General features: G+C 42.9%; 2 protein-coding genes across 3 annotated transcripts in view; one reads left to right on the plus strand and one right to left on the minus strand.

Moving 5' to 3' along the window:
- Nucleotides 1-11,198, minus strand: part of schip1 (schwannomin interacting protein 1) — a 218,149-nt gene extending 206,951 nt beyond the window's left edge. Inside the window, exons 1-5 of one of the 2 annotated variants that reach the window (XM_067594903.1) lie at nucleotides 11,161-11,198; nucleotides 10,816-10,900; nucleotides 4,975-5,042; nucleotides 4,601-4,687; nucleotides 2,655-2,796 (exon numbers count right to left, since the gene is read on the minus strand). In XM_067594903.1, coding sequence (XP_067451004.1) covers nucleotides 2,655-2,796; nucleotides 4,601-4,687; nucleotides 4,975-5,042; nucleotides 10,816-10,900; nucleotides 11,161-11,183 — 405 coding nt within the window. In that variant the 5' untranslated portion in view covers nucleotides 11,184-11,198. Of the gene's footprint in view, nucleotides 1-2,654; nucleotides 2,797-4,600; nucleotides 4,688-4,974; nucleotides 5,043-10,815; nucleotides 10,904-11,160 lie in introns of both variants that reach the window. The other variant, XM_067594901.1, reaches the window with a different exon arrangement.
- Nucleotides 11,199-11,261: 63 nt separating this feature from the next.
- LOC137186192 (P2Y purinoceptor 3-like) lies at nucleotides 11,262-12,757 on the plus strand. The gene has a single exon (XM_067594914.1). It carries the CDS (start codon nucleotides 11,765-11,767, stop codon nucleotides 12,755-12,757), a length of 993 nt encoding a protein of 330 aa, XP_067451015.1. The 5' UTR covers nucleotides 11,262-11,764.
- Nucleotides 12,758-12,760: the final 3 nt, after the last annotated feature.

The raw sequence follows: 12,760 nt of genomic DNA on the forward strand, positions 1-12,760 counted from the left end.
ATCTGTACATGTTCGAGCCGAAATCTGATCTGAAATATGAGAGTGAACAATGCAAACAACATATGGAAAAACCATTAGCAACAACCTTAGCAACCAAGGCTATGGAAAGGATGGCCATTTATGGGCATGCGCCACGAGCTGACGTCAGCTCATAGGCATGGTAGAAAAAACATTGCAAATGATGCGTTCAGAGCAGGTCGAAGCCTGGGCTTTTGACATGCAGGAAGCATTTCTACATATGTTAACCTCAAGTCTTGGAACTTTGTCCATGTTAAGCATAGATATCCGACATCATAACAGTATATACATGGGAACAAGAAACCAGAAAACAAAACATAATATGTCCTCTTTAAGTAAAAATTTTACTATCCCATAAATGACCACATCTGAGAGTATGTTATTACATTGTTGATCATTACTTTGCCAGGTGCTGAGATGTTGTAGCTTTTAAAAGCTCATTTACTGACCTTTAGGTTACTTTATATGTTTGAACAACCCAACACTCTGCCTCTTACACAGTCTACACACCAACCCCCACAGGTCAGCCAACATTCAGCAGCAACGTGTTCAGAACAGTCAGACCTATTGATTTACTATCAACAGTCCAGGAATGACCAGAGCAGGACATGTAGGGCCTGGCCCCTCGGTGTAGAAATAATACATCAGGGTGTAGGGTTGCAGCGGGCCTGAGACCACCATTGCTGGACATACATCTGCAATATACGGAAGACGCAAGAGAAAACTTGACATTGATACAAACAGTTTCATTCTGGGAGGTGTTATTGAGAGCGAGTGTGTGGATCGAGGATATTTTTCTATGTTGGAGCAGATGAGGGAGAAAAACCTCAGTGCGTGCCGCAGTGTCTTATCTATGTCTGTGTGTGAGTAAGTGTTTATGTGTGTGTGTGCTTCGTGTTCAATATCAGAGATCCATGAAATATGCATGAAGTATGTTTGAACCTTCCCCCCTCCCCTACAGGGCAGTAGCAAGGTCCTTCAAGCCCACATGAGCTCACATGAACACCCACACACATATATACACACACAGATATAATGTGGCACCCTGGCCTTACGCTGATGAATGTCTGTCCTTCAGCGATCACAACAGCCACAGGAGAGTGATCCAGTGTGTGAATGAGGACAGGCGAAGAGAGTAAAACAGAGAAAGAGAGTGTGAGAGGGGAAAAACTAAAAAAAAAAAAAAACAACAAAGAAAAACTGAAAGGTGGGGGATTGTGTTCTGAGCAGAGGTGGAGGAAGGAAGAGTGATGCAAGCTAGTGAAGAGGGTAAACGAGTTGGAGTGACGAACATGAGTGCCAAAACAGTTTCTAACCTGAAAATGGTGAGGTGTTTTGTAAGATAGAAAGTTGGCATTTAATCTTAAAAGAAAGTTGCCCCTTTTGTAATTGTACACTTTTGCTTATATGTACGCATATATGAATAATGTATTTTGTTTGTATCTATGTATTGTTTGTTGAAAATAGAGGGGTTAAGGAGGGATGAGAGGTGAATATTGGAGGGACTGGATGGTGTGGGAGACACATTTTTCACAGTCTCAATAATGTTAATTCAAATTCCCATAAAGATATTGTTGAAAAAAAGGAAGTCATGGGGGGGGGGGGGGGGGTGTTCTTTGTCATCTTGGTTTTTAAGTTACAGTAACTTTCTAATTAGGAAGACATTTGCTGCTGTGCTAATGATCAACAAACTCTTTCAAGCAGAACAAACAACCTAAAAACAACACAAGCACACATACACACACACACACACACACAGAGTCTCACCAGGACACTGGCCCATCTGTTTGCTGAGAGAATCTTGCTTTCCTCTAGCACTGCTTAAAAAAGAGAGTGGGAAAAAATGCATCCCACACACACTAGTGAGTATGCAGACATGACATCATATTTTTCAGTCTCTGCAAAGAGCGTAGGCAGGCAGCTTGTGCGTCTCAGTGCGATTACTACACTGTTACAGCCAACACAGAAACCAACACAGCAGACTGTGTATGTGTACCCGTGTGTCCTTGTCTGTCACTTAGAACTTCAGGCAGTCTTAAAGGCATCTTTTTGCATCTCCGCATTCATCTCATCGCTGCCTTTCCCTGACTTTGCTTCTTTCTCCCTTCTTCTCCCTCTTACTGTTTATCTGCTGCTCATGCTATGTTTTTTTTCTCTGGCTTTTGTTTGGCTGCCATGCCATGTGAGCACTGTTTAATTCTCCCCCTGCGCTCTCTCAGGAGTAGAGAGAGGTGAGGAAGGGGAGGGGCAGGGGGGGTGGAGGAGGACAAGGGCAGAGGCACTTCATTAATCAATCAACCAGCTTTGAAAATTTACCTAATTAACGGCTAATTACAGATCTGGGCACAGTGCCAGTTGGCATCCCATCCACCTCTACCAATACGACCCCTACGGTCCCCCAGATGACACTAGAGGTAAACACCCCTCCCATCATCCCCTCCTTTGCTCTGTTCTTTATTAGTCTATCCATCCATGCATCCACTAACCAATTGCTTTTTCATTCTCTGCAGAAAGAACAAATCACAGCTGATAACTAGATAGGAGATAAGTTAAAGACGTCCAGATCTCTGGCCACCTGCTTTGTTCTCATGTCGCACCATATGGTTGTCTTTTTGATTTTCTTTATGCATTCTTACCGGAGAAATATTGGTGGTCATCACAGGGTCCTGGAGGCTCTTTGAAGGCACCGTCTCATCCTGATGATGACTGGTACGGTTCTTGTCTTGCCCATGCCAGCTCCCTCTGCGGGTGACGGTGGCACGCCAGGCACGCTGGATCCTGGGAATGTAAGTGAATGAAATATAACTGTGACATTTACATCTCAATATCAATTGCACTCATTAGCCTTTGTATCAGGTTGTGTAACAGTGAAAATGACCAAACTGTGCTGAATTAGGGTATGAAGCTGATGACTGGGAGGAGTAATTCAGGGACATCCTGGGTTCCTAAAGTAAAAGTTTTGTTCATTTTCTGCACTGTTAGGTGACTGGAAAGTGGAGCACTTCCAAGGCTGGGATGGACATGAGAGTCCACGGGTTGAATTATCAGTACAAAAGAGGAGCAACTGTGTTAGAAAGTGTCTGTTCTTTGATTAAAAAAAGTCAAAGACCCATAAATACTTAAGGAGCAAAGTCAACTATGACTCCCGATGAGTATTTCTGTGACAAATATCCAGTCCTCATGCTTAAAATTCGGTCTTATCCACCACTAATATTGGGTTGAAACTCAACAGTTATGCTTTATAGAAACATTATATCACATTGAGCAGTTTAAATCACTTAACTTTCAGATTTAGGGTAAATCAGGGATCAATTCATCAACTATGGTGCGTTGTTTTGTTCACAACTGCACTAATTTGGAGCTCTGCCTGGCTTCTTCTCCACTGCAATGGTGCTGAGACTCATGAGTATTGTATTATTTAGAGCCATCCGCTAAACCGAAGTGACTGAAAACACATAATTCCATCATTTCTCAGAAAGTTGACATAACACAAGCCCATAATATCTTTTTATTTATCAAGGAGACTGAAGAAATCACTAAAGAAAGCACTCAAATTGGAAATTATATTGGTAAAAAACACTTTAAGAACTAGAAGCTCCTTGCACTTTAACAGATAACAGTGGGTGGAAAATACTACTTTTCACACACAGAGAGAAGCAGCAGATATACCAGAAAATCGATCTGCTGTTGTGTATAGATCAAATCATTGGCTTCATAAGAATTCTAGAAACACAGAGCAGATGAATGATGCACCATATTGCTCTGTCTTTCTTTGTCATTTTCTTCTTCTGTGACTTTCCTTTCATTTGTTTCTTGGCCTTTGCTTATTTATTTGCCTTTGAATCTTGCTCACACACTTTCCTGACCTCTCCCCACCTATCTCACCTGTGTTCTCAACCTCCATAGACCGCCCTCTCCATCTCTCTCACTTTCCACTTCCTTTCATCCCCATAGTCACCCCAACTCCAGGGTCCAGGATGGAGTGTAGGATCAATTACCCGATGAAGAAACACATTCACCTCCAGTGGAGCAGAGAGACAGCTGAGCCAAATGGAACAAATTGAATTAAGCCATAACTCCTGGCTCCAAAACCAATACCTTTCCCCCCTTTCTTTCCTCCACTTTTATTCTCCCTTTGCTTCTTCTATCTCTCCATTCCTCCTCTCCATGCCGCTTGTTCCACTGCCTTCTCTGTACTTTTATCCTGACATTTTTTTTTCCTATCCATCTCACCTCTCTACACCCCAATCATGTTAAGTCTACACAGAAACATTGCCTTTCTCTTCTCCATCCTCCACTTTCAAGGAAGTGAGAGCCTGAGGCAAGAGCTCTGCTACCTGTTACACCTATAAAAGCGCTGGGCCATGTTAAAGTAAAATGGTGTTAGATGGCACTCTGTGCGGGTTCATGAACTCTGACCCTGACTCTGAAACCTAATAAGATGGAAAGATTGAATTAAAGCCACACATAAATTGATCTCTACCGAAAAACATATATAATGCACTTTCGAGGTAATAGGTAACACAAATATATAGCAAAAATAATCATAAAAATGCACAAATAAGCCACAGGTGATACTCACACAATAGCCTTGATCTCTAGATGCTGCCATTGCTCGCGGCGATGAGGGCTATTGTCATCCTCATCCTCACTCCTATGGGGACGGCTTCTATGACAATAACAAGAAAAGACAGAAATGACAAAAAAAGTGGATTTTTATCAAAACAACCCATGCTGTTTGCAACTCATCTTGTATTCTACTAATGAATGAGTTAATATTTCAAATAATATTGGAAGTCATAGCACAATAAACACTTCTCTTGGTAGAGTAAGTGTTGTGCAAGAGTAAAGGCTTCCCATTGTAAAATAAGGCATACTTGTGGTAGGAAGAAAGGGTCGTGTATATACATACATATATTTACTACTACTACTACACACTACTATGTGGTGTCTTACCTCTCCACCTTGGAAACTGCTTGCCCTCCACTGTGGTTGCAGTAGCGATGATACCTCTTCACTTCTTCCTGCATCAAGTGAAAAGCACCAATATGTCAACAAGGCTTTTAATTCTCTACGCCAAGGATGTGACACAGGAGGGAGCTGTGCTTCGATAAGATACAATAATAAATCTGCAGTATTTTGTGTATGTGTAATTGCTCCTCCACCCACGCATACCGTCTGTCTGGCGTAGCTTCACTACTGAGCCAAAACAGAGGAAAATTGCTCTTTTTATCATTTCTCTCTGTTATCTGTTTATTAACCTTAAGAGTGGCGGCTTTTCTGGGTCTGTTAACATTAAGTGTAAATAATAATAAACACATATTAGTAGGGAAAAAAACAACTGGCTTGTGTTGCGTATGTTGCTGCTGATGGATAACAGCATCTGTGCTCTGCAGGTGCTAACCAGCCAGACATGGGCTGCTGGCCAGGGGGGTGAGACCGATCCCAGGCAACTCTGGGGACACTGCCATAGAGCTCAATGGGACTGGGCAGATGGATGTGCTCCAGAAGCAGCAAAGCAGCTCCACTCCCATCTCTAGTATTCACTCATTTGTTAGCCAGCAAGCTGTGAGTATTTGCTCATGCTTGTGTTCATGTACTAAAGTATACATCAGAGGTATAATGACAGTCAGCTCACAGTTCAGTACAGGCTTCACGATTCGATATACTCACAATATTTTTTAGATTAATTTTAAGATGATACAACCAACAAACTGTGACTACACATAATACATTATTTATTCCTCCTTGAGCATAAAATGTTCAAAAACTGAGCTTTCGAATTTCATTTTTTTCTGTCTAGACGAGAATTTCCTCAGAAACATGAAGGGCAAATGTCTTAACTCACTCCCTAATTTCAACATCTTGCACACAATCTGATGTTAAAGTTACTGTGGAAGCATAAAGACCATTTTGTTAAGACTTAAAGTTGGTTTACACTTTCAGGCAGCAGTAGAAAACCCCCTAAACAGTTTACATTGTTAACGAATGACAGTGTTTCTGTACGTCTTTAAGCTCATGTTGTATGTTTGGGTACATGTGATCCAGACACTGTGTGCTGTTGCTGTATTAGCTGAACAGTTCTGAATGTTCCTGCTTCTCCACACAGCCAAGCCAGTAGGGATTAAGTGTTCAGGATACCAGGCAGAAGGCCAACAAGGGTTTAAAACATAACTGTAGCAACAAGTGTTATGCTGTATTAACTGTGAACTCCATCCAGATGCACAAACTAAAATTAAACTCCATGAGAAATGATAATGGTGGTGTCTCGTTTAGGGGTGAAAATAAATGAATGTGTTACTAAGGTATATTTTTAAAGAGAAAAGTTGTTGAAATATACATTATATTTAGGAGGCATGCCAGAAATGACTAATTTAAAGCCCAAATAATACATTTTAATGACACAACAATAATGAATTGTCTGGTTATATTGCATGATTTAGCATAAAGGGCACTATGATTGAAACACTATCACAATGGCAGTTTTTAAATATAGCGACACTTGCTATATAGTCCTTGTGTTGGTCTTTTTTTTTTTTACTCATTCTTTACAGCTACTATCTTTTGTGTCTTTACAACCAATCTTAATGTGTTGGGTCTCTGGACCGGATAAAATGCACTAAAGTTATACGAGAGCAATAGAAACACCAAGGGAGTGATACCACTGTAGCTGATGACAGGAGAAATGTATTCTTCATAGCCTATAGGGTACATGACAATCCATTAAACCAATCGCACAATACATAATTGCATAAAAACGTGGATATTATCAGAACCTTCTTGGCATGGCAATGTAAACAGCTTAATCGCATTATTTTCAATATCAAAATAAGGGCAATCAATACACCGTGAGGCTGAAAAATGAGAAAAGGCAGAAAAAGATGAAGGAAGAGAAGAGAAAACAACAGCACATAACAGAGAGCCTGATGCCATTTAATTGATGAGTTATTAAAATCATTATTTCTCAGAGTCCCAGTTCTATCACAGAGATCGATGGCTGGAATACTAACACACACACACACACACACACACACACAAACACACAAAGCCAAATCTCTCCTGTGTGTGTGAGATGGTCAGCTCTTTGTGCCCTTCAGACTAGTGTGGTCTCTCAGTGAGATAAACTCCCACACACACACACACACACAAGCACATACGCACACCTGAGTGCACTAAGAGAGCAAAAACACGCCTGTATGCACACATACCAACACACAGTCACATGTAAACACACAAATCAATCTGATCTCAGAGGATGTGACTGCAGTGTGGTGATGCGCTGAAACATCTGCATCAGGCTGTTTGCTGTTAGAGCAGCAGCTCGACTTGCCGATCAGCCCGGGGAAATGTCCAATCAGGAGAGGAGGTGTGCCAGTGGAGATGCTTGTTAATCGCAACATCGGAAATCAATTTACATGCACAGTGCGTGAGAGGAGTAATATGGAAGTCAACATTTACTCTTTCACCTGAGTCCCTGAGTACAAAAAGAGCCTGCTGAGAGATGTAGGTGTAACTGATGTGCTCATGTGATTACATGATTTGAGATGCTATTTCCTCTTACTGTTATAGCTATGGGTACTTTCAAGTACTTTCCACTGAGGCAAATGGATGCATTTATGTAATTTTGCTCAAAACTTTAAATTCTATTTGAGCAGAGAGGATGGCACATAAAAGCAGGATACAGAAAGAAAAAGACACTCAAATTTGGAGGCGTAAATTAACAAAGAATCAAAATGATAAACTTTTGTTGACTGCAGCGAGAGAGCCGTTTCATACGGATCAGATAACCGTGTGTAGAGACCTATATATTCACAGAATAGCCAGGCTGCTACTGCAGTTTCACAGCCATCAATACTAGGCTGGTGCAGGCGATATAAACTGACCTACAGTATGAGGCACAGATAAGAAACAGCAGCACCGAGGAGGCTTACATCATGCACACATACAGATGTGAGGTTAATTTCATATCTATAGTATTCTCATTATCAATTAATCTCTAAAGTGTTTGTTATGTCTGACAACAATCATTAAAAAAAGCAGCAGATCTTCACATTTGAGAAGCTGGAACAAGCTAATGCTTGACATTTCTGCTTGATAAATAACCATTGATTGATTATCTAAATTGTTGTTAGGGATTAACTGTCTGTCAATCAACTAACTGATTAATTACTGACACACACATGAGACTTCAAACCTTCATGTACTAAGGCAGTGGTCATGCTGGGAAGGAAATAGTTAAGGGGTTATCAATATGGAAAAAGAGGAAGGCCCACTTTTATTCTAATCTGGGAGAGGGGAAGAAGAAAAAGACATCCCGAGCGAGAAGTGAGGAGGTGGGTGGGGTGTGACGGGTGAGAAAATGATCATACAGTCTATCAAAATGCAAAATGGAGCGCTTGGGACTATTCCCCCTGCCGCTATTAACCAGTAAGAGAACTGCTCTGGTTAACATATGGTGAGGGAGGGAGGGAGGGAGGGAGGGAGGGAGAGCATGTTCACACACACACACACATACACACAAAATCGGTGAGGGGGCTTCTTTCAGTGATCAAAGACTAAGCTCACTCACTTAGACCAAACCAGCCTTCCAAGACATGGTAATGGGATGGGATGGAAATGACTTCAAAAAAAAAAAAAAAGGGCAGGAGTGAGAGTGAGAGAGAGAGAGAGAGAGAGAGAGAGAGAGAGAGTGTGTGTGTGTGTGTGTGTGTGTCTGTCCATGGGTGCTTCTCTGCGTATGATTTGGAGGAGTTAGGGTGCATTTAAATAAAATAAAATAAAATAAAAGAAGAGGAGGCTTTTTGTGGTATTGAACTAAAGCTCTGCAAACACATACACACACACACACACAGGATACATCTCTTCGTCATGACCGTAGCAACCAGAGAGACACCTATCTGTCAGTGTGCAGGCTTGTCTCACTCCTCCGCAGGTCATTACGACTCAATCGCGGGGCATTTGAGTGAGCTGGTGCAAACAGCACTCAGTACAGCTCTGTCCCACTGGGGGAGAGAAGATAATGCACTTCTGAAATATGACACCTTCCCTGGCACCGCACTACCACTATATACAACCCTCTATATATTACAGCACAGTGAGCCTGCCCTCTCCTATGATACAGGCTCTGAATGACTCCTGTGTATGTTGGATTTCTGTTTCCTTGTTGAACACAAGCAGATCACTTCATTAAGAGGGTGGCATGCTGGGACATTTTTTCATTAATGAATGAGGAGCAACAATTAGAGGTTTCACGCACGATATTGAGAAATTATTTCAAGATTCCAGCTAGCGAGTGCTGTGTCAACAATGTCACCTGTGTTGTATATTTCATGCTTAACCTCATTAAACATGACCACCACCCTCCCACCCCCCCACCCCCTTGGCACGCTGTTTAAATAAGCTCTGTGTAAAATGGTTAACAACACGGGCCCATGGCTGTAAAATTCAGCTGTCCCATTGATTATGGGGTAATAGCTGGATAGATTAATGTGTTTCTCAGGGGGGTTCACGCCTCGGCAATGAATCTGAATCACTCGTATGGACACAAGCAAGTGGAGCAGCCTCCATATCCAATAACCTGCATTTCTATCCTCACTCATATTTCACACGCCAATTACTACTGGTTAGTCCTTCACCAAGCTTCCACTGTGCTTGTCACCCTTTGGATCAATTTGGAATGTCATTTTTTTGGAAAGTGATAATGAAATTCAGCTGTCAAGTAGTGCAGTAGTGGAAACGGATTGGGACCGTTGCAGACCCAAAACGAGGAAGTTTAGGGGTACAAGCAATGAATGAAAGAAAGTATGTGTGTGCTTGTGTGTGTGTGTGTGTGCGTGTGTTGCACCATCATAATATATTGCAGAGTAAGTCGAAAGCTGTGATGGAACAGTGCTTTCAGAGCTCACATGCTCAATATCCCCAGCCGCCGATAATGCGCAACACTACATCACTGGCATTAAATATTCAGAAGCTCAATACAACCAGGTGAACTTGTGCACCTACACTCATCCAATCACACAAAGGAAATGTTCAATTTTTCTCTGCACACAAGTAAAACTGATCAACATTATGATGTAAATTACAACAGCAACTCTCCTCAGATCAGCTGTCTGAGTTTTTAAAACATGTTGCATGAGCTCTGCTCTCAACCTGAGGGAGGCATGACACCTTTAGTCATCTGAGCAGCTCAGCTGTGCCTTTAGCACTCCTTGCTGAAAATGAAGACATTAACACTGGGAGGTAGAATATTTAGTATTAATGAGACCTTCTCAGCTGCTGTCATGACAAAAATCTTTAAAGTGGCCTCAAGCCAACATGAAAAGGCAATTTGCCTGACTAAATTGAATTCAGCCAATTGCGCCATTTGAACTGGCGAGGGAAGCAAAATTCAATGAAGTTAAGGTTACTATGATTTAGTTTTGCACATGATAAAAGGTTTTCGCTGTCCAGGGTGCTGATAGTCTCTCCAGCTGTAAGCCACTGAGGAATAATTGCCTTAACATTGTCATATTGCAGAGAATGATTATTTTAAAGAATGTTCATCTGGTCTATAAAGGCTTATTTTCCCTTAGGAGTGTCTCTGCTGTTATGAGCACTATAAACATCAACTTACTGCTCTTTAAAAAAGATCAGAAAGTCAATGACATCATTGCTAAAATGTTCCCCCACCAGAGGAGAAGATATCACCAATATGCAATATTTTCCCAGAGAGGTAAAGCAATATGCACAACCCTCTTCTCACTAACTACACATATTCTGACAGACCGCCTATTGCCTTTTCATCTGAGTGTCTCTTACCTGGCTATTAATGCACAGAGCAAGGTGTTTCCTCTCCTGAGCCAGACTCCCGCTGCGCAGCCTCGCCTCCTCTCCCTGGTACATGCTTCTGGAAGGACACCGCTCAAGTTAAGACACACACACAAAAAACTCCAAATATGAAATCAGCTGTGAGCCTTTCGCATGTGAACAGCCTGTACTCGTCTGTGTGTCCAAGCTGCAGAGAGTACCGTTATGCAGGATTTTTTTTTATTTTTTATCACACATCAGTGCATGTCGAAGCAGCCTACACTGTCTCATGTATCCTACATAAGCACTGTTGCCATACACTCCTTTCTAAGACCAGTCGGTGAATGTGACACTAACCTGTACGTGCCGTTCCTCAGCATGACGAGCTCCCTCTCCGCGGTCAGACAGAGATGAAGTGAGCACTTTGAGACAGGAGCAGCCGGAGAGAGCCCAGACTTGGAAAAAATCTCGCAGCCAATGGGATGCTGAGCGTGCGCGCGTTTTTTTCCCCCCCATACAGCGCCCCCCGCGTGCACGCGTGTCTGTGTGTGTGTGTGTGTGTGTGTTGACTGTGTCATTTAACTTGGCAGTGGGGCTTTAATCACTGCATTCATTATTCTGCACGCCTTCTCTCTGGGGAAGGGCAATCGCATGCTACAGTATCTCAGCCCATTATACGCGGCTTTTGAAATGCTTCACGGTACGTGTGCAAATCTATTTGCTCATAGCCTAGATATGGCGTTATAATGGTTTACATCACACAGGTGTGGGCTGGGAACAGGAGGGACGCACAAGTTGAACAAACACCTTCATTTGGTATGCTTTTTTTTTTTTAAGAAGCACACGTCAGCAGTTAGATGAGCAGCAGATAGGTGAGGTAAAAGGAGAACTGGTGCATCTGTTAATTAAGGTTTATTGCAAGGATCCCAAATTATCAAACCTATCCGAGTTGATCTTTTGAATGGCGGACTTTCAGATCTGTCCAGTGACTAATTACTACCAAAGGATCCTTCTACCGGTGACCTACAGCCTTGTGTTTCTGCTTGGCCTGGGTTTAAACGGTGCCCTGCTGTGGTGTGTGTGTTATCAGACGCGCCGCTGGAGCAGCACCGTCATCTACCTGACCAACCTCGCCGTGGCGGATCTCCTCTACGTGCTGGCCTTGCCCCCTCTCATCATCAGCAATGCCATGGGAGGCCTGTGGCCCTTCGGCAACATCATCTGCAAAGGCGTCAGGTTTTTCTTTTTTGTCAATCTCCACTGCAGCATGATGTTCCTCACCTGCGTCAGCGTGCACCGCTTCATCGGAGTGTGCTTTCCCATCGCCGCCGTGCGCCTCAGGACCAGAAAACTCACCTTGTTTGCGTCAGGGTCCGTTTGGGTCCTGGCCACGGCGGAGATTTTGCCGACACTGGTCTTTGCGCACACAGGTGTGATCAACAACAAGACTGTATGCTTTGAAATGACAAACCCGCGACAGTTTAAGGTTTACTTCCCTTATGGGTTGTTTTTAGCCATAGTGGGTTTTCTGATCCCATTTCTTGTCGTTATCACCTGTTACTGCTCTATGATCAAGGTGCTTTACTGTAGGGCGGCGGACAGCATCTCCAATGCCACGACAGCTCGTATGCGCAACAAGTCCCTGTGCACTCTTTTGGTCGTGTGCCTCATGTTTGTGGTGTGTTTTGTGCCTTATCATATTGCTCGGACTGTCTACTTGTTTGTGAGGGTCTACATGCCCGGAGACTGTCAACTGCTGAACATCGTCATGATCTCCTTCAAGGTCTTGAAGCCAGCGGTCAGTTTCAACTGCTGCGCAAATCCTCTCCTCTACTTTTGGGGTTCTGCTCGTTACCGTCAAAAGCTCCGGACCTGGCTGTGGAGCAGGAAGACGAGAGTGCAGCCCAGCTTATGTCTGGTGGATGCAGGCAGCACACACAGATCCGGAGGATAGAGA

Source organism: Thunnus thynnus, chromosome 7 (genome assembly GCF_963924715.1).
Source record: "Thunnus thynnus chromosome 7, fThuThy2.1, whole genome shotgun sequence".
Lineage (NCBI taxonomy): Eukaryota > Metazoa > Chordata > Actinopteri > Scombriformes > Scombridae > Thunnus > Thunnus thynnus.

Coding starts and splice junctions, on each gene's coding strand:
- LOC137186192 (XM_067594914.1), top strand. CDS start 11,765: ATGGCGGACTTTCAGATCTGTCCAGTGACTAATTACTACCAAAGGATC.